General features: G+C 40.0%; 1 protein-coding gene and 1 non-coding gene across 2 annotated transcripts; both read right to left on the bottom strand.

Annotated features, from left to right (window-relative positions):
• Window positions 1-1,257: 1,257 nt before the first annotated feature.
• On the bottom strand, window positions 1,258-1,331 carry trnar-ucu. The gene has a single exon. It is a non-coding gene; the product is annotated as a tRNA-Arg (tRNA).
• Window positions 1,332-3,929: 2,598 nt separating this feature from the next.
• Window positions 3,930-22,325, bottom strand: LOC119912404. Its single transcript, XM_038731581.1, has 10 exons — window positions 21,864-22,325; window positions 20,801-20,949; window positions 20,184-20,301; window positions 19,926-20,022; window positions 9,370-9,575; window positions 8,908-9,041; window positions 8,037-8,169; window positions 7,717-7,816; window positions 6,875-6,950; window positions 3,930-6,067 (listed from the first exon to the last, which is right to left on the bottom strand). Exons 1-10 carry the CDS (start codon window positions 22,111-22,113, stop codon window positions 5,978-5,980), a joined length of 1,353 nt encoding a protein of 450 aa, XP_038587509.1. The 5' UTR covers window positions 22,114-22,325; the 3' UTR covers window positions 3,930-5,977.
• Window positions 22,326-22,678: the final 353 nt, after the last annotated feature.

The raw sequence follows: 22,678 nt of genomic DNA on the forward strand, positions 1-22,678 counted from the left end.
TGTAAGTCATAGGAAGCAACACTGTGGGAATATTCACATACATACAGTATTGGCTGTTTTAGCGGGATAAAGCAGTGATGTCACCATGATGAAATAGCCCGAACAGATGATGACTGAACAGACCATGTCCTCCTTCCTGTCACATAATGTAGGCTACAGATTTTGGTGATGGTTCCCAATGATACTGTTCCTGGCGCATCTCGGTGGGTCTGCACGGAGAGCCGGTTCCTCCCGCTCCAGAGCAGGGTTGAAGTGAGACGAGCGCCCCCTTGCGTCTCGACCCAGGACGACCCCTGCATGTGCCCCGAGAACAACTGGAGCAAGGATCCCAAAATATCCGCGCTCGCATGCACGCACAGACGCACGCACACGTTTGACTGGCACTGTTGTTGGCGGGAGTCAGATGTAATCCTGGTGAGAGATGTGAACCATTCTAACCTGATATTTATTTAAAAAATATATGGTTTACATCCGCGTTCACTGTCTAACTAAAACCTATACGGGAGAATACAAGTAATGTGTGATAACATGTGTTCATTAAATTCAATGTCAACAGGACTACTATTATTGTAATTATGGCCGTAGACTACTGAGGATGCATTTGCCACATGTCACATGTATGTTTTTTTGTACAAAACGTTACGTGCAGAAGTATTTTAGCTGTTCATTACTCATGTTACTCCTGTTAAAATCTAAGTTTTAAGTTTTTTCAGAAGAGCTCTAGCTCACATTTGCATTTACATACTCATCTGGCAGACACTTTTATCCAATCCATTTACATTTGAGGAACAACATACAAGCATCAGTAAAATAAGATCTACGAGCAACCAGATACTAGTAAGAGCTATTAATGCATATGGCATCAATAGGAAATCAATGGGAACTCAAAAGGCAGAATTAAAATAAAACATACCAGGATTTTAAGTAAAGTAAAATGAAGCCCAAAAAAAATAAAGAGAAAATGTAAAGAGCCTACAGAACAAGCAGAATCATATGGGTGAACTTAATTCAATATGGATCTATGCTATATGGGCTATAATATTCATCATAGCCTATGTTTATTTACCAGAGAAGAACAAATTACTCAAAGCCTGCAAAACGAACAGTGATGGGGCAGTGTTTAATTTTACTCACTATACCCACATTAGTGCGCGGACAACGAGGATCAACCATTACATCATAATAATCTGCAACGAAAACACCATCACAGTGTGATAAAAATGACCGCAGGTCTGCCGTGTGGCACACAGAGTGACTCATCTCTGCCGGGACTCGAACCCGGAGCCTCTGGATTAGAAGTCCAGCGCGCTATTCCATTGCGCCACAGAGACTGCGCCAGGATAAACCGGGCCTGGCACGGTTTACGTACTTTATATCCTCTCATATCGCTGCTCTCTGCATCCCCGCAGCATCAGGACCAGTCTGAGCCATTTTGGCTCTGTCCGGACTGACCACCAGAGGGCGCCGTTGCTACACACTGAGGCGGACGGTCCCTCAGAGATGCGTTAGGTTTGCTGGCATACCACAGGAAGTCCACAGTTCGAGTATACAAAAATAAGAGTCACCGTGACTGTCGATAGCTCGTCCAAACTCAGGCTTTAATTTTGAAAGTGCGCCGCCAGGAAGCTTGTTTTATTCAAGTTAGCTTAACGCTCCTCGCTCAAACAGCATCCGCAGAGCCAAAATGGTACCTGTCGGAGCGTTGCGTTCCCCGTTTTCACATTGAAATACTATATTTATCGCTGTTTTGACGGATTTAAAAATAAAAGCGAAAGAGGCTATGTTTAAGGTAGCTAGTGCCGCTAAAATGCGGTGGTTAACGAATTAAGCTACATCCATTTTGAACCATTTGACAGAGAAATAACGTGTTTCTGATTAACAATGGATTACCGTTCACAGCGGATGGGGCTTGATGTCCCTATTTCAAAATGCCTAGTGAAAACGTGTTTTATTAATGGAAAACCGACTCATTGTGGTCATTTTTACTCTGCATAGCCTTGGACTCATCGTTTTTCCTTTGTCCTTTAAGGAAACAGTGCACAGGTCCCACTGCATGGAGTAGGCTAGTGGGGTGGTGGGGTTACACCGAGATTGCATCAGATAACCAATTATGGGCCTCCTTCCACATGCCCTTCGCCACAGTGTGGCAACTTAATTACTTTCATCTCCGATGTCTTTGCTGGCCGCATTTTTCATGTCAAGGACACCTAATTAGAGCATGTTTGCAGCTGCGTTCATGGAGGCATGGTAGCCACTATGACATACTAAGCTTTTCATGGTATTTCACAAAATCCACCCTCAAGGAAACTGACTGTTTAGATTCTAGTATTTTTGGATAGTAGCCTATATTTACACAATCGTAGACACAAGCCTTTATAAGCTTAGAATCTAACCATGAAGACTTGAACTGATTATGACCATTTTTGGAGTTATAGCCCACATTGAAACACTGACAGACAACATGGGCTCTTAGGCCTAAGTAAGTTTTATATTACTCTAATGTTAGGAGTAGGCAGTATGCATTTGTTCTTTTGCTCTTGAAAAAGCCCCAAAACCCACAAAATTTAGCAATTTTAAACGCAATTTCACAACTTCCTCCTAGTGGCTGAAATTACTGAGGAAACACTTGTTCTCTGCAAGTTTCTCACTGTTTCGGAAATTGAGAAGTGAAACTTCTCCGTGGAGTAATTAATCATTTCCTCCTAGCAGCAAACAGGGGAAAATCATCTGCCAGTGTTTATTTCTTCACATTTGTGAAAAACTGGAGATTTGATGATTTGAACAACATCAGGTCTACTTGCCGAAAGATGCTCTGCAAGGTGATGGTTCTGCGTTAGGCCCAATTTTATTCTCCATTCATAAATTGCCTTTAGTACACTAAATTCACAGACTGACACAGGTGATAAACAGTTGTTTACCAGAGGATCCAAGAAACTGACACAAAAGACTCGCGAAAATGGATGTTGCATAACTTGTAAGTCAGGTCATATATTTTGAAATTCTTATCATGCAGTAGGTCCTGATAATATAAATACCCTAATTATCAATCAGCCGGGCCCTTTGGTCAATAATCTCTAATTATATTTGTGTTTTGTTTTTCAGGAAAGGTTTTGTGATTTTTTGATTATTTGACAAAAACTACATTTATCCGCTAAAGCTTGTAAACAGGGAATACTCAACTATCATGAAAGTATGATATATTGTCTCAACTTCTCATGACAGCTGACTAAAAAACACAGTCTCCATTGCAGATTTTACAGATGTTTTCCATGGTCAAAACCCTGAAGACTGTATTTAATAGTTTAACATCTTGGGAAACACACAATCTCATGATCCAGCAGACAGTTAGCTTCTTTGAAGAAGAAACAGCTAGCCTGGCTCAACAAAAACACATCTCATTTGCTTACTGTAAAAAAAAAAAAAAAAAAAGTTTCATATTGTGGTTTTGTGGGGGCAATGCCAGAGTATTTCTTGGCAGCTGCAGGACAACTATGCTTAGACTCTCAAGAAAGCACATGACCCCCAGAAAACCACAATCTGATCTTCCACTTTAGTTTTTTAAAATAAGGAGATACAGTATAACGTGTTCGTTGTAATGTGAGGTAAAGAAATAGTCAGATACTTAACCCCCCATTAAAAAGCCAACTTTATGTTTGTATGGATAAAACAAATGAAATATAATATGTATATAGTATGTTAATTAGCAAGCTCTATTGGCGCTGGCAGGTTGAGTTTTACTTCCAGTCTTTATGCTAAACTAAGTTAATGGGCTGCTTGTTCCAGCTACATGGGTTACCTTAGAATGGAGTCAATCTTATCATCTAACTCTGGGCAAGAAAGAGTACTTTTTCTAAAATGTCCAGCTGTCCCTTTACATCAGCAGCACTACGTATTTAAAATGTGACATTAAAAACTCACACGTGCCACTATTTGTTTGTGCAGACATGGCAACTTAAACTGTTTATTGAAAAACATTGTATAACATGAGCATAACATAATTTATGAACCATCCAAAAGTTTGCACCCACCAACATGGGCACATCATCAAAATATTCATCTCAAACTGCATAGCACCAATATTGATACACTAGCATTTTTACATGAGTGCTTCATTCTTTTCATATTCACAGTCCTCAACAGAAGAGGGGAAGGGAGAACTTCATTATATCCATCGCAATAAAGTCTGAGCTTATCAGAAGCCTAATCCATGTACATTCAGTATAACTGTATTTCTTTGTGTTGTTGAAAGAGCAAATGTTTTACCCTTCTCGTGATGTTCCAAACACATAAATAAAGGCAATCATTGGAGATGTTAAACCATAACTCAGGCTTTTTGCTATCCTGCCCATTATGTCCTAACTATGGTATTTATGTTTTAAATGTCTTTAAGTTCAGCATGTTTGCTAACTTTTTAGAATGTGGTTGGCACTGCTGAGCTGGGACAGAAGTGGTCTGATCGTGGTCAAGGAGGAAACCGATGATGGCAGACCAGACAAGATCAGCATCCGTTCGCTTTCCTCTCATCTGGTCACCAAAATAAACCATTTTGGCGCAGAGCACAAGCGGCGTTTGTTTCCTCTACTGAAAACAAAGCAGCTAAACCACCGTAAGCAGACCGTGGTATAACGCTCAATGTATTTATGCTAGCTGACCAGCAAACCACTGAGTTGCCCAGCAAGATAACAAGAGGCTATGCGACCACCACAGACCAGCTGAGATACTTCCAAGTACAGCAAGGCGGAGTAGAACTTCAGATGGTGTCTTTTAACATTAGCATAGCAGCAGAGGACACATTCATTAAATCCTGTATGATCAGCACCCTGTTCTTCAGACACAAGTCAATAAATGTCTTCTGTGTACAGCAGACTGCACAGACGGTCTGGCTGTAACTTAATGCCGGTTGCATGCAGTTTATTTTAATTTTATTTTTCCTTTAATAGATTGTTTGACACGAGGAATTCTCATTGATCAAGAGAAAACAGGACAGTAAATGAGTAAACACACTAATCTACAGGTGACAGACAGACAACTAATGATTTTTTTTGATTAAGTTGCTTTGTCCCATATCTCTCTCTATATGTCTCTAATATTTATATATATATCTCTATCTCTATCTCTATCTCTCTCTCTCTATATATATATCTATATAGATATATGCATTTAATGCTTAGTAAATGCTGAAAAAAAAGCTGTGATTATCAAAAAACATAACACTACATGTCACATTCACACACTGACTACTGAAGGTAGCCAGCTGCTCATCAGACAAAGAAATGAATTGTTCCCGGGGTTCAGTATCTTGCCCGAGGCACTTGGACGTGCACACTTGAGGAACCGGGGATCAAACTGCAGATCTACGGATTAGTAGATCCAGATTAAACCGTTCTCTCGTCTGTCTGCATTACTGAACTCTCCAGGGTTGCCCATTTCCACTGATCCTTGGCTGCTGGGGTTACAGCATGTGTCCAAGGGGTCTCCCAAAAACTAGTTCCTGAAGTAGTGACACTGTGGGGCTACTTGGTGCAATGCAAGACTTACAGCTCAGATATAAAATGTTGGGGCGTGTAGAGTAATGGATGTATTTGTTTGCGTTCATTCAGGACAGAAAACAGTAAAAAAAAAAAAAAAAAGTCTAACAAAGTGATTACATTTCCAAAATAGGAGCTGCTGGTGGTGTGTAAACAACACATGGCGATAAGGAATTTTCCAATGTTTCTAGATTATTGATGTGAATTCAGCTCGATGTTGCGGCATATTTGGGGCTTCAGTCCCATGTCCTTCAGTGTAACACGCTTCTGCACTACCAGTCTAAATAGCAGCCTCATGAAGGATTTCATCTGCATCAGTATTTGAAAAACAACGTGCAGAAATGCAGTAGCTGCCCAGGAAGCTCGTGGGTTCATGAGTTAGACCGTGATGAAAGCCTCTCGAGTTCTTGGTGAGCCAGTACAACAAGACTTTGGGAGACTCGGTGCTTTCAGATAAGATTACTATGGGGATCTATCACAAGAGTGATTTTACAGTTGTCTTCTTCCACTGCAGGGATGTACAGGTTGCAAACGTTGCTCTGAGGAAAAGAAGAAGATGAGAATAAAAATGTGTGAAAGTAAACCAAACACAGTGGCGCATTTAAAAAAACAAAATAATTCTTCTGTAAATGAAAACAACTGTGCGATCATGGGCTTTAGAGGTCTGGAGAAGATAAGTTTTAAAGCTGAATTTTAGTGGTGGACACCTTTATATTTATCAGGTGCTTTTGTTGCTCTGTCCCGCCCATTTTTTCTCTCACTGCCTTTATCTGCTGTTGTTATAGTGATGGTTAGGTCATTTGGGGCTAAGAAAACTGATACACTTGCACCCTAAATAATGAGACGATCGCCAGCGTTAGCTTAGCTTGGCACACAGATGAGTAATCGAGGGGAAACAACTAGCCTGACTCAGTCCAAAGGTAACAAAATATGTTTCACCAGCACCCCTAAAGCTCACTAATTAGCACTTTATCTTGTTTGTTCAGTACATACAAGAAAGCAAAGTGAAAAAGTTACACTTTGTGATATTTAAGGGGCGTTATGTGCTGGACTTTTTCTTGGCCTGGTGCAGTGTCTTCCTGGAATCTTGTTGTGACTGTGCTCTGCACAAAACCACAATGTGCATTTTTACACTTAAGATTTTATGTATGATACTTAACTTATGGTGTGTAAGTAACTTCATGTTTACCGTACAGACATGAGAGAGGTTCCGACCTTCCCCCCTAAGTCTGGGCAAGACGGCGAATAAGTGTACATCCAAAAATGTCATCATGTACTATTTCTTTAATTTAAGGAGACAGAACAATCAGAGCGTAAACCAAGACTATACTTTTGTAAGCAGTCACCTTATTGTTGTTGTCAGAAATATCGCTGATAAGGTCCCGAGGTTCTGGTACTTTGGGGAAAATCTTCTCCTTATTCCTGTGCAGAGAGAGTTAAATATCAGATGCAAACAAGAAGACAACTCAAATCAATGGCACCCAAACAAAAAGATTACAACTAGGGACGCACCAAAATGGAAAGTCTTGGCCGAAGCCGAATATGATGAAAAACTTCCCTGAACACCGAAATAGTCAAAATACTGTATAGACACCTTATTTTGAAAACCGGACGTTGTCACATGTGTATCCTCGCGCTAAATTCATCAAGCCTGACTCAATTTGATAAATAATGTTGTATGTGGTTCTCGTATGGCGTAACATGAAGACTTCACAGCCTCTCTTCAGGTAGGACTCTCATACTGCAACACTTGTCTTTGTAAAGAGAGAAACTGACAGGAGAAAGTCTCTAACCTGCCTGTCAGCTCGCACTGGTCAGTTTCAGTGGATTTACCATAAAGGCTTTAATACGTGTGCACTCCAAATTTAGGTGCTGCTAGCTTAATCGCCTTCTCACAAATGAGTGACAGAAACACTCAAAGCGGTTGTTGCCTTTTCAAAGAAGTCAGCCACAGATGGAGTGGATGTGCTGGGAGACAATTCAGCAGAACTGTGTCTGCAAACGGCGATTTTTGCGTCTTTCTCGGACACTTTAAAAAGCTTCCACACTGCCGACATGTCAACGTAATTGTTCAGTAAAATGTATTCAGTCTTTTGACTTAGTAGGCCGAACACCGAAGGACGATTGTTTTGGAAGATTAATTTGGTTGCCGAACATTTGGTGCATCCCTAATTAAAACTCTACATACTTCCTGCAACACATAAAAGTCAGGGCCGCCAAGCCAGCAAACATCAGTGGGATGATAATGGCAGCAGCATACACCAACGCATTGGGATCTGTATCTGCATCTGCATACAAAAACATCAGCAACATTATGATTAGCTGAAAGTGATGTGTACAGGTTAAGTGTTTAATGTTTCAAGTTACAATTGAAACCCCAGAGTTTTTACAAAGAAAGAAAAAAACAGTGTCAACTTTTGAAAGTAGAATGCATTTCTGTCTGCCGGTGTCATTCTTAAAACAACTACTACATGACAAAGTAAGTAATTTTCAGAAAATAGAGCATACCAAAATACTTCTCGTCACTCCATGGTGTCTCTGCCTGTATCGCTCCCGTGGTCTGTGCTTTAATAGCCATGCGGTACCGACAGTGAGAGACCAGTTTGACTTGAATTGATAAATCGCCATCTACAGTTTTAACCTGTGAGAAAATGGAGGCACAATTGTGACAGCGATTAATCAATTAGTTGATTCATTGTTTCAGCGCAATAAAGAAAATTCTGTGGAAGAAAACTACAGCCAACTATTAAGAACATTAGAAACAGCTGCACACCTTATTGTGAATTCAACATAAAGCACTGAAATATGTATATTACTCTGACAACCATAAAAATTATTTTATGTATTTTGATTTATGTAGTTTTCACCCCTTTTCAGGTAATTTCAAGAAGTTGATTTAAGATTTTTTTTTTTTAAAGGTTCACAGATGAGGATAGAAAACTACAGCTTAAGCAGACATTAGAAACAGCAGTGCACCAACAAAAGCAAGAAAGAGGAAGACTGCAAGCTATCACACATGGATATAAACAAAGCAGGATGTAAAATATCAAAACAATCATCTTTGCAGATGTTTTAAGGAGGAAGGAAATGCTGGCATGTTTCTTAGGCAAATCACAAACCACAAACTTGTATAGATGGTTTTCAAAGTAAAATATTTCTGCTATCATGCTACAACCTCAGTGATGTTTAAATTTCAAGTACTAGGTTGTTGTTAAATTTTACAATCAGGTATTCAGTTGCTTCCAAGATTCAAATGATCACAGCAATCATTTGCATCCACTGAGTTATTCTATTAAATTAAAAGACAAAACAAGACAGAGCTTCAATTTAAAGACATTAGAGACAAACATAATAAATATTGCACTGTTGTGTCTGTTACCTTTATTTGATCACACTCAGTGTAATTAATTATAAACCTCCATTGAGACAGATCTATGATGTCAGGAGAAATCCAGCTGATATTCAACTGACTCCCATTTTTAGTGACGTTCCACTGAAGGGCAGAAGGTCTCACTGTAAGAGACAGACATTACAGAGAGACAGTAACCATCCATTCATACACAGTCAGAAAATACTTTAAACTAAAATACTTACTAAAGTCTCTTAAAAATAAGACAAGCATGAATTTTTGTTTTGTTAAAATGGCTGCATTGTGTTTTCTAGTTGTACGTTTCGGATGGTGTCACACCCCAGAAGTACATCTATAGTACATCTCCACACCGCAATAACTGGTAAATCATTTCTGAGAAAGAGCAGAGGGCAACTTCTCTTACAACTCTGAAACTTAATAGGGAAGCGCGTATTTCAACAGAACTCTGAACACTGCCCACTTGCTGCGTACCATTTTGTAAGAGAACTCTCCTGAAGGTGTTCCTGACAGTCATGTTTTTCTGCGTTCCGTTAAACAAGATGTGGATGGCGTGCTTGATATCTGCCTGTAGATCACAACCAGTCCTGACGCCGGCAGCGTAGTTGTACGATGAGCACTCTTTTAAAGGGGAAAGGGTATCGTCGTCAGCCTCTGTTGTGTGGTCCTCATTCTGTAACCTTGGAAAGAAAAAGAAAAAGGTGATTTCCATTCATGCTGCACACTATTCCTGAAATCCTAAATGGATTAATGCATTAATAAAATTAAACATTTGAATAAGCACATCTTTGCATCAAAAACAGACATAAAACAGTGTGTGACATTTTGAGAAATCCACTTGTTCAATGAGAAGATCGTATGTCTGTTAAATATGAAGCTACAGCCAGCAGGCAGTTAGCTTAGCTTAGCATAAAGACTGAAAACAAGGACAAACAGTTGGCCAGCACCTCTAGAGCTCACAAATTAGTACACTAGGGGGCGGTTTCCCGGACAGAGTCTTAAATAAATGAGGACTAGGCTAATCCTACTGAAATTAATACGGACTTAAAAAATGGCTTTCCGAGACATTGCTTTATTTGAGATTAAGTAGTACACGACTAGGGAGTTGCAGACTAAGGTTAATAAGGACTAACTAGCAACTCTCTGTGAAGCCCGATTAGAGTAATGTTGTGCACTCAGTGCAGACCTGAGGTTGCTCCAAAAACCAGGGCTGGACCCTGAAGAAACATTAACATTGTGTGGAACTGGAGTAAATCACCCAAACAAACAATGGACAAAGGTAAAAGACAACGTTCAAAGAATTTCAGTGACTTTGAAAGGACCCTTTTGAAGCAAATTGTGTCAAACCACCCAATTATTGAGAACAAACAGCATGATTCAGCAACAGAAAACAAGAAAAAGAATGCTTAGACTTCAGTTTGCAATGAATTTAACGCGAATGAAAAAGTAAGCAACAGGACACTTCAACAACTTCAGGTAAGCTACTGTGTTATTGTTGGTCTACTTTTACATGTCAGTCACTTTGAAATGTTGCTTCATTGTGATCCAAGTATATTACAAACAGCATCATACAGAATTTTATTTTTTATATTGTTCCATCTTTCTAAGATCCTGTGGAAAAACATAAAAATGAACTTAAAGAAGACAAATGCTGTTGCACGTAGGGAGCGTTTCAAGACTGGTGGTGGACCCCCAGAAAGACCAGAGACCGATGACCTAGAGACTTGTTGACTTTGATCGTTGATAGCCAGCAGCCCCTGGAAGGTATCCCTGATGATGATCGTTTGGACACTTCAGATGGGGCCCCGTTCCAATCCTCATTTGGTAGGCCACATTAATGTCAGTCATTTTTTGCAGTCCTATAACCAGAATTATTTCATGAACTTCACTTTTAAATACATATTGTTCACTAATGCTGCAATATAATACTTTTCAGATGATCACCAGAGCTTGGAGGTCCTGAGACAGGATGACGGTCAGCCCACTACAGCTGCAGCAGCCTGGAGGGAAGATGATGTCACTAATTCTGGCCAGATGAGAAGGACCAAGAGGCTGACCATGCACGAGAAACTGGCCATGGAATTCCATGAGCATTTAAGTATTTAAAAGATGAACATGAAATAAAGATGAAAATACTTCATGTTGAGTTAGCCATGAAGGAGGAAGAGAGAAACATGAAGCAGCAGTAGTACCAATGTTCTAATGAAACCAGCACCAGTTCAGGGTCCCGATATCTCAATTTGTGAAATAAAACTTTTGTTCATAATCAATCTGTGGCAACTGTTGTCTTCAATCATCTGAGGTAACTTCATTGTGAGAAGTGCCGCAAAGCAAAAGCATCTCTGGAAACGACTCTTCCGTACACCAAACATGTGCTCCACTGTACCTCTGGTACGGATATGAGCTTTGGTTGTACCGCTGCTGCTCAGGTGTGACTGCATGAAGGTAAGGGGTGAACAAGAAGTTGGTCTGTGCATAGCCACTGTCACCAAGTATGATTCCACTATGTTGACCACCTTCAAACTGAGCGGACAGACAGGAGTTCTGGAAAATTCTTGAGTCATGAGTTGCACCTTTCCAACGTGCAACAATGTTGGAGAACTGCATAGTGGGAGTGCACACACCTTGTACATTTATTGAGAACCAGTTTTTACGATTTCTGTACTCCTCAGAATCTGCAGTAGAGGGACACTTTCTTGGAATATGACATCCATCAATACAGGCAATGACTCCAGGGAAGTTTCCATATTCAAAGAACTCCACCTTGTAGTTGGCTTGGCCAGCAGCATCAGGAAACTTGATGTAGTCGTCCTTCAGTTCACATATTGCTTTGCACACTTTGTGAACTATTTTGCACACAGTTGGTTCACTTACGCCACACAAATCGCCTGTTTCACGATGGAAGGTTCCACATGCCAAAAACCTTAAGGTGATCAGTACTTTTAGCGAAGGAGGGATAGGCATTCCCCTACAGGAATCAGATGAAAGCCTTGTGTCAAAGCAGACTAATTATGTCTGCTGCAGTTGCTTTGTACATGCGAAAACGATCACGAAAGTTGATTTCATCAAGATCATTCAGTGGGTTGCTCCTGTCCATAACCACCCTTCTGTCTGGTCTAAATTGAGCTCTTTCATCATCATTAATATAGTCCAGGTAATCCATTTCCTCTATTGCTAAGGTCAGTCTGGAGGCCAACATCAATTAATCTGAAGTTAAACCTGCCTCTGGCCAGGTTTAGTTTAAGCCTTTACTTAAATCTAGACTAGTTCTAATCAGACTTCTGGAAATCAGACTTTGTAATTCAGGACTAGGGAAGTCTGGGACTATTTTAAACCATGTCTGAGAAATCCAATTCCAGTTAGTCCGGCTTAACTTTCCATTTTAGTCTGGGACTAGGCTTAATCTCTGTCTGGGAAACCGCCCCTACATCCCGTTTGCAACCTGGGTTGCCTGGCAGCCTCATGTTGACGACAAGACTCCAGGAATTCCTTGCATCCACCCAATAGTTGAAATAGTTGTACTTGTACTTACTGAAATTAATACGGACTTAAAAAATGGCTTTCCGAGACATTGCTTTATTTGAGATTAAGTAGTACACGACTAGGGAGTTGCAGACTAAGGTTAATAAGGACTAACTAGCAACTCTCTGTGAAGCCCGATTAGAGTAATGTTGTGCACTCAGTGCAGACCTGAGGTTGCTCCAAAAACCAGGGCTGGACCCTGAAGAAACATTAACATTGTGTGGAACTGGAGTAAATCACCCAAACAAACAATGGACAAAGGTAAAAGACAACGTTCAAAGAATTTCAGTGACTTTGAAAGGACCCTTTTGAAGCAAATTGTGTCAAACCACCCAATTATTGAGAACAAACAGCATGATTCAGCAACAGAAAACAAGAAAAAGAATGCTTAGACTTCAGTTTGCAATGAATTTAACGCGAATGAAAAAGTAAGCAACAGGACACTTCAACAACTTCAGGTAAGCTACTGTGTTATTGTTGGTCTACTTTTACATGTCAGTCACTTTGAAATGTTGCTTCATTGTGATCCAAGTATATTACAAACAGCATCATACAGAATTTTATTTTTTATATTGTTCCATCTTTCTAAGATCCTGTGGAAAAACATAAAAATGAACTTAAAGAAGACAAATGCTGTTGCACGTAGGGAGCGTTTCAAGACTGGTGGTGGACCCCCAGAAAGACCAGAGACCGATGACCTAGAGACTTGTTGACTTTGATCGTTGATAGCCAGCAGCCCCTGGAAGGTATCCCTGATGATGATCGTTTGGACACTTCAGATGGGGCCCCGTTCCAATCCTCATTTGGTAGGCCACATTAATGTCAGTCATTTTTTGCAGTCCTATAACCAGAATTATTTCATGAACTTCACTTTTAAATACATATTGTTCACTAATGCTGCAATATAATACTTTTCAGATGATCACCAGAGCTTGGAGGTCCTGAGACAGGATGACGGTCAGCCCACTACAGCTGCAGCAGCCTGGAGGGAAGATGATGTCACTAATTCTGGCCAGATGAGAAGGACCAAGAGGCTGACCATGCACGAGAAACTGGCCATGGAATTCCATGAGCATTTAAGTATTTAAAAGATGAACATGAAATAAAGATGAAAATACTTCATGTTGAGTTAGCCATGAAGGAGGAAGAGAGAAACATGAAGCAGCAGTAGTACCAATGTTCTAATGAAACCAGCACCAGTTCAGGGTCCCGATATCTCAATTTGTGAAATAAAACTTTTGTTCATAATCAATCTGTGGCAACTGTTGTCTTCAATCATCTGAGGTAACTTCATTGTGAGAAGTGCCGCAAAGCAAAAGCATCTCTGGAAACGACTCTTCCGTACACCAAACATGTGCTCCACTGTACCTCTGGTACGGATATGAGCTTTGGTTGTACCGCTGCTGCTCAGGTGTGACTGCATGAAGGTAAGGGGTGAACAAGAAGTTGGTCTGTGCATAGCCACTGTCACCAAGTATGATTCCACTATGTTGACCACCTTCAAACTGAGCGGACAGACAGGAGTTCTGGAAAATTCTTGAGTCATGAGTTGCACCTTTCCAACGTGCAACAATGTTGGAGAACTGCATAGTGGGAGTGCACACACCTTGTACATTTATTGAGAACCAGTTTTTACGATTTCTGTACTCCTCAGAATCTGCAGTAGAGGGACACTTTCTTGGAATATGACATCCATCAATACAGGCAATGACTCCAGGGAAGTTTCCATATTCAAAGAACTCCACCTTGTAGTTGGCTTGGCCAGCAGCATCAGGAAACTTGATGTAGTCGTCCTTCAGTTCACATATTGCTTTGCACACTTTGTGAACTATTTTGCACACAGTTGGTTCACTTACGCCACACAAATCGCCTGTTTCACGATGGAAGGTTCCACATGCCAAAAACCTTAAGGTGATCAGTACTTTTAGCGAAGGAGGGATAGGCATTCCCCTACAGGAATCAGATGAAAGCCTTGTGTCAAAGCAGACTAATTATGTCTGCTGCAGTTGCTTTGTACATGCGAAAACGATCACGAAAGTTGATTTCATCAAGATCATTCAGTGGGTTGCTCCTGTCCATAACCACCCTTCTGTCTGGTCTAAATTGAGCTCTTTCATCATCATTAATATAGTCCAGGTAATCCATTTCCTCTATTGCTAAGGTCAGTCTGGAGGCCAACATCAATTAATCTGAAGTTAAACCTGCCTCTGGCCAGGTTTAGTTTAAGCCTTTACTTAAATCTAGACTAGTTCTAATCAGACTTCTGGAAATCAGACTTTGTAATTCAGGACTAGGGAAGTCTGGGACTATTTTAAACCATGTCTGAGAAATCCAATTCCAGTTAGTCCGGCTTAACTTTCCATTTTAGTCTGGGACTAGGCTTAATCTCTGTCTGGGAAACCGCCCCTACATCCCGTTTGCAACCTGGGTTGCCTGGCAGCCTCATGTTGACGACAAGACTCCAGGAATTCCTTGCATCCACCCAATAGTTGAAATAGTTGTACTTGTACTAAATAAGGTTTAATTATTTCTTTAATCCTCAGAGACTTCAACACTTCAAAGAAGTATGGAGCTGGCTGGTTGCAGTGACTGATTAATCAGTTGATCAACATAATACTATGATTTTGAAACCTGTCTCTTATCCTTTCAGGTAATTATCACTAAAAAATTAAGTAAAAAAGGTAAATAACTCAATAATTTTCCAATTTTCTACCATGTCACTGGCTCTCAGCCTCAGCTCTTGGTTTAGCTATGACTTAGGTTTTAAGATGGGTTTAAACTTGTGTTGTCCTGAGATTTCTACAGCTCACATCTTTCTAAAAGTTGAAATCTTTCACCATGTTTAATGGTGCTACTCTGCCATAAGAGTCAAACTAATGCTATTTTGTGTAATTACACTGAAACCGGTGTCTGACAGAAAGAGTATCGCTGATTATCTGAAAAACTGAAACATGTGAATTGTCCAGTCACCATGAGCTGTAAAAATAAGGATAACATGTAATGAATGTAATGTAATGATGTAACCTGTCACCCAGTCCAACAGAGTGGCTCATTAATGGGTGTAGCAGGGTTCTCTTCCAAACGCCACAAAATAGGGAAAAACACAGGCGTAGTCGAAAAAGTGCAAACAGTGAAAAAACTTGCATAAAGAAAACAAAATACAATAACTATTTGTAAAAATTAAATAACCTACTCAATAATAAAGTTACACACACAAAGAAATCTTCAATAACTCTATTTCTCTCTCCCCACAAAAATACAAATCATTAGTTACCTCCTCTGTTACCAGGCCAAGACTGACCTTACAGGTCCAAAGCTGCGACTTTTAAAGCCAGTAGCCCCTCCCACTAGGCTTAACCCTTATTTAAACAATATAATAAACACATTTTACTAACTTCAGAAAAGGATTTATATCTATTACACTTCGACATATTTTCGACAATAATTATATCCAACTCCACAAACATTTTCCTTACCCTGAAACAGTTATTTGCATCACCAATTACTACTACAACCATAATTGTGCAGTTCACGTGACCATGAAAGCGCGCGAGAACATGCAATTTAAGACGGAAATGTTACGCTCCTGTTTTGCCAGACTGGATGGAAAACAGAGCAAACCTGCGATGCATCTCAACACATAGTAAGTGTTTGATGTTTGTTTAAATGTATGTTTAAAGAAGAGTAGAACTACCAAGTGTGCACCCTTGATCGCGCTACTTAAACAGTAGAAGAAAAATGCATAATAGCGAGGTTTATGACCGGCTTAACTGAGGCTGGAAGGGAGCGTGGTGTGTGTGTGTGTGTGTGTGTGTGTGTGTGTGTGTGTGTGTGTGTGTGTGTGTATGTGTGGGGCCCGCACTCAGTGACGAAGCCGCTCTGTCACAATGGGTTTTTCAAAGGACAATGAAGCTCTGTGGCATCGAGGAATAAGGAAACATTGGATGAACACATAATCCTTTTCAGTAGTATCAACTTATTGTTGGTTTTGGCCTTTACACACGCAGCGTGGTGGTGATATTAAATCTGTCAAGAGAACCGATAATCTTGCCCTCATGACTTTTCCAGGACTCATGTCTTAACAACGAGCAGGCGTCCGACTATCACGTTGGATTCAGTTAGGACACGGTGTTAGGAGGTCACAAATAGAAAAGATGAAGGACAGTTTCTTAATTTACAACAGGTCTGGAGGAATCCCTGGGCATGAACCATGAGGTTGAGAGCCAACTCTGTCATGGTACCACTTTAGTAAATTACAACTTGCTTGGCCTTACCGTGCCAAGGATAACACGACACCACTGTCTTTTAAGGAACACTTAATGAGTCCCGGTTTCCATCACGTGGAACTCAGGACTCTACGACTATATAAAGAGACTGACTTTTGCAATGCAGAAATGGTGTAGCGTACAAGTGCATATATAAGAAGTTTAAAGTTAACATGCTGATTTGGATGTAGGGTGAGAAACCCTGGACCAACAGGAACTGTTTCTTTATGTGAAGGAATAAAGGTTTTCTATTTTTTTTACAAAGTATGGCTCACTATTTGGTGTAAAGACCCAAATCTGTTTTTCAGCAGCATGCCTGATAATTTGGGACACAGTTTCATTAGTTCAGGCTTGCTTCCATATTTTAAGCTGATTTCTTTATCTGAACTGTTTTCTTAACCTCAAATATGTCTATGGTTACCGGATATTATGCATGGTGCATTAGCCTGTTATGTGTTATGATAGCTTCATTCAGTCCTCATTCCTCTTTCTGCAGCCCAGATGGTGTGTTTGAAGTTGAAGTAAAAGAGCTAAATGTGTACATATGGCTGGGCAATAAAACAATAACAATTTAACAAATGTTCCATAAATATTCGGTAAATGTTTTTGACTTTACTCACATAAATCATACACAAATTAGGACTTAATTAGGGGTCCAAGCCCGAGTGGGCTGAGAACCCGCGAATGAAAGGCATTGCGGAATGCAAGGCAACCCTATTGTTTTATTTTTATTCCGTAAATAAAACTGATACTGGTATAGGCCACGCCCATTTCTGCCTTGACTTTTTTTCCCGCTACATCGCGAATACTGATAACTCTAACCCTATTTTAATTAACTCCTCCGAAGTCGCTACTCCGATTGACACAAAACTTGGCACGGATAATCTCTGGACCAAGCTTATGAAAGTTTTAGAGGAAATTTTGATACAACAAAAATTGTTGAAATGATACGCTAATAAATGTTTTTGACAAATGCTATAAACAGGAAGTGATGTCATATCTTAGGTTGGGAATGGCAGATCAACACCAAACTTGAGGACCTTATGTGCTATGCCCCCGAGGGGCTGTGCAAAATTTGGTGCAGTTAGCCGCTATTCAAAAAAAATCCCATTGACTTACATGCATTTTATGTCTCCATAACCACAAGTCCAATTGATACCAAATTTTGTGCAATTCGGCCTAAAGGTGGCGCTATAATCGAAGCTCAAATACCGTCAGAAAATCCCATTTCAATGGGATTTTCAGCCAAGCCACATTTTGCCTCATAACTACGTGCCACTACATCGCACAATCATAAACCTTATGTCTACGTGTTTGGGGGATTCTGCCGATGGTATAAAACACTCCTCTGTGCGATGACGTTTTTATTTCACTAAATCTGAAAAACCTATTTTATTTAATTCCTCCGAACCCGAAAGTTCGATCGGCACGAAACTTGGCATGGACCATCTCTGGACCAAGCTGATAAAAGTTTCTAGAGGGAATTTTGATCCGCTAAAAAATGTCTGAATTATAAGCTAACAAATGTTTGCGCAAATGCTAAAACAGGATGTCATGTCAGATCTTACGTTTTCAACGGCCAATCTACACCAAACTCAAGAACATTATCTGGCACAACCTCCCGAGGGGCTGTGAGAAATTTGGCATCAATCGGGCTCTAGGTGGCACTATTAATTGGAAATCAAATAACACTCCCATAGACATACATTCATTTTATATCTCCGTAACCGCAACTCCCTTTAATTTATAACTCGTTGTTTCTTCCCCACCGGCCCCCCGAGCCACAGCAGGGTCCGTGGACAATAAATCATGGCGGGCCCAGGTTTACTCGCACGCCCTCCGCGGGGCAAGGCCCCCGGCTTGCACTGGGAGGCTTGGACCTTGTTCTAGTTTTTTATTTAAGATGTTTATTTTGTTGCGGAAAAGGTACTGAAAAAAGCATTTACTAAATTTTTATTTTTGTTAACAAAGATTTTATCATAATTGTTTTGAATGTTCTGCCGCAGATTTGTGAAGTGATCCACCACTGGCGCCTCAGGTGTTGACCATAAAGAAGAGTTTAAACCACAATTAACCATCAGGTTTCTTCAACTTTCATTCAGGAGCCAAAATCAGCCTTTAAACTCGAAAGAAATACTGGTTTGATACTTATCGTGATAATTATCGATATCAAAAGATATGAAACTGTTTATCAAGATACATTTTTGGCTATAATGTCCTGCACAGAAAATAGATCACAGCTTGTAATAAAGGAAAGTATAGGCTGGAATGGCAAAAACTCACATACCATCACATATCAGTCACTTAACCCTGCCTACTTCCTTACTGTAATATTTCAGATGTTTAACATGAAGTCAGATATGACTTTTAAACCTGGTAACGCTGTTTATTTTGCATTTCTCACCAAAGTGATGATGCTATTCAGTTTATTCATAACGCCTTTGGTTTCTGCCCACAGACAGTGCTACACTTTTAAACATGGGAGAATCATCCATGTACTACCTTTTTTCAATTAACAATAGGAAAGGAATGAATTAAGAGAGGGTATTGAATGGAGGGGGGGGGGAGTTGCACAGAACTCTCAAAGAAAAAAACCAGTGATCAGTTCAATGCCTTCGTTACAGAACTATAAGAGCCATCATTTTAAATCCTCAGATGGTATTCATGGATTTAAAATAAAATGCTTAATAATAATAAAGTTAAGGAATTTACAAATAGTTTGAATATAGTGAACACTATAGGAGAGTATATTGCTGGTGATGTTTTCAAACCTGCAGTTTTAAAAAGAATATGATGACACCAATTTTAGCACTTCAAATTTACTTTTCAGCTTTGGATTTCCATTTATGCTAATGTTTGTCATGTTATGGTTGTCTGGAGTTAACATTTTAACGTGTCACTACCAAACATGGCTTGGGTATAAGCCTCACACAAACAAGAAAACAATCCCTAACCTCATATTGACACCCGCCAGAGCACTGGCCTGATAAGCCCAAATTCCTCATGTTTTAACTAAAACTCGGCTCATAACCTCCTCTTGGGTTCCGTCCAGCTCTTTCTGCATGTGGCGAAACATAAGTTAAGCTCTCAGGAAGCAATACAGCTTACTCACATAAACACCGTGCTGTGTGGCAACTCTTGATCTACAGCACTGGTTCCTGTGCCTTTTATTGTGTAAGCACAAAATGTAAAAAATAAATAAATAAAACATAATAATAACACAAAAAACAAACCCACACATACCTATAGAAGAAAGCAAGATCTGGAGTGTGACTGACTGGTGTCCAGGAGCAGTGACTTTTTTTGGAGGAATAGATGCAATTCAAATTCCTCACCAGCACTGGGACAAACAGACACACATAAACACATTTTAATGAGCAAACAAATACACAGACATTAATTCAGTCCATATATGGACAAAAGGTTTTAAGCCCACATTTCTGTCTACGCAAGAGCATTCAAATTTTGAGAACACACTCAGTGGTAAGAAAATTGCACTACCTGGGCTGGTGTGGTTAAGAAAAACCGTAACTCCACCACTACAGACAGCTTCAACAGATACTTCCAGAAATCCTCCCTCCATCACGGTGTACGTAGACCAGGGAGCTGTTTGTTTAATCTGAATGCACCAAGAAACAGAGAAACAAATTGTAAAACACATTGAGTGAACTACTAATGCATTATCAGTATTTTACTGTACATGTAGCATAGCCACAGATAAAAATGCATATGTGGAGCTGTTTCAGAAACAGGCTTTAATAATAATATAAACAGATAATAAAAATAATATATATATATAAAATGGTTGTCATGTAGAGCTAAAGATTAAGTTTAATTTAGTTTTCACAGTAAATAAATAAATGTGTTTTGTAAATTGTAACTGACTTTGCAGCAGTACATTGAGATTATTTGTACTCAAGGAAGTATTTGTACTGCTAAAATACCCTAAGATCCTAAACTTTAGGTTTTATTATAACTGGTGGGATACGTTGGTGCAGATTCTACAGTGATTCCCAATAAAAAGTTAAAGGGTGTTGTGGAGTTGCATTCCTCATACAATATATTTAAATATAAACAGAATTACATTTTACAAAAAAGAATCATATTTGCATGCTCACGTTTATTTCTTCGAGGGAATTCGTCCAGGTCCTTTTCGTGACCGTATATGTGCAGTTTTCCCCTGAATGCTGTGGTGGTGCCCATGTCAGCAGCGGTTCAAAATCACTTTTCCACTGTAGAGACACATTTTGTGGTCGTAATATCTGGCCTTATGTGGAGAAGGAGAGAGACAGAAATCTGGTAACATGGGACTTCAGTGAGCCTTTAATTAGCCTCTTGATCTGTGAACACCTCCTATTAATTCAGTTTCATTCTGCTGATCTAAACTGATGAAACAGTGCTTCTTGGACTGAGTTTACTGCAGCACAGTGGGATTATTTGCACATCTGGGAAAAACAGATCTGCCAAAAAATATTTATGTAAACTGCAAAAAAAAAAAAAACTGCTGGTCAACAGCTGCTCTGTTTGCAGCCTCTAGGACAGGAAAATCCCTTTCCCATGCAGCTTGAAAAAAAAAAAAAAAACTAGTTTCAAACCGAAAGTCACAAATACTGTGGGGCCTACCTCTCTATGGTATTTTCTTTTTTAGGCCTGGCAGTTTAACACTTCCAACTCTTGTTTGTCAAGTACACACAACATTCTGTATGGAAACTTACACTGAGAAACCCCAGACCTTACCACTATGAGCTTAGTGTAAAGCCGCTGCCCTGACTCAGTTGTTTTTTTGGGTGGCTCTCTATCCTTTCCTTCTTCCCAGGTCACATTCCCACTTCCTGAGCCCCCCTTGCCACGGAGCTTTGCAGTCACTGAACATCATTACAGGCTAGTTCCTGTCTGCCTGGTTGTCTGCATTTGTGTCCCATTTCCTTACTGCTTCACACATCCCGTTTAAGACTTAGATTCATGTGGGCTTATGCATCTACTGGAGTTCTTTGTTGCCACCCGTCATCTTACATGTTCCTATCCTCAGTGTCTTGCCCAACAGTGATGAATGCCAGACGTGACGTCTGTAGTCTACCGGGAAAACCTCTTCGTTAATGGGAAACAAACAGCGCAAAATGATGAAAGAAGTATTTAATAGAAACAATGTAGGAAAATTTAACACTAAGTATGTTTTCTTACCTGCGTCCGATTCAGTCGATAGAAAAAGGCAACTTAAAACAAAAAAATCCAAACTTTGGAACATCCTGGTCTTGCTTCTAACTTTTATCTTCCCACAACAGTTGGTTCGTGAGCTAAAACGGAGGGTTTTTCCCGCTCCCGAATACGAGCGCCTGCTGTCACGGTTTAAAATACGGAAGAAATTAAATGTCCGTTCTTCAGTTAAACTTTCTCGTAAACGTCTCTTGACACTGCGGAGGTATGAAGGCATTGAGGCTGGATTTGGGCGGAGTGCTTCCTTTTTCTTTTGCCAGGAACACGCGCGAGCACGAGCGACACTGACTACAGAAATGTTGAGGAATGGCTCGAGATTAGATGTACTGCAATAGGCTACTGAAGAAGCTCGGCTGTGCTATTAAAAACGACCGTAGGAGTACAAGACAGTTACCAAAAAGTATTAGACAGACACTCCTGAGTACTGTGGGAACTAATACATAGTAGGCCGACCTTAACCTTAGGTTAAATAAAAAAAGACCGTGTCATCTGAACAAAACAGTCATAATACATAACAGGGGCGATTCTAGGATCAGACCTTTAGGGGTGCTCAGCCCCTAATGAGAATGCAGCATGCATACAATGCCTTGCAAACGTGTTCACTAATTGGTGGAGAGAATAAGTAGGTCTACTTTTCTGAGGGAAAACTATGCATGTTTTTTTTACTGTGTTTTTTTTACTGTGCAAATCAACCTTTCTCAAAGCAAAAAGTGAAAAATCAGCCATTTCAAAATGTGGCGGGGACATGTCCCCAGTGTCCCCAGTGTAAATGACATCTATGG

Source organism: Micropterus salmoides, unplaced genomic scaffold, assembly GCF_014851395.1.
Source record: "Micropterus salmoides isolate LMB-PRFRI ecotype aquatic unplaced genomic scaffold, ASM1485139v1 Ms_hic_scaffold_2, whole genome shotgun sequence".
Lineage (NCBI taxonomy): Eukaryota > Metazoa > Chordata > Actinopteri > Centrarchiformes > Centrarchidae > Micropterus > Micropterus salmoides.

Bases quoted from the DNA above. Each gene is read 5' to 3' on its own strand.
- LOC119912404 (XM_038731581.1), bottom strand. From the start codon at position 22,113: ATGCCTTCATACCTCCGCAGTGTCAAGAGACGTTTACGAGAAAGTTTA. The intron at 20,302-20,800 runs GTGAGCATGCAA...TGGTGCATTCAG, and splicing joins ATTCCCTCGAAGAAATAAAC to ATTAAACAAACAGCTCCCTG. The intron at 20,023-20,183 runs GTAGTGCAATTT...TGTTTGTCCCAG, and splicing joins TCTTAACCACACCAGCCCAG to TGCTGGTGAGGAATTTGAAT.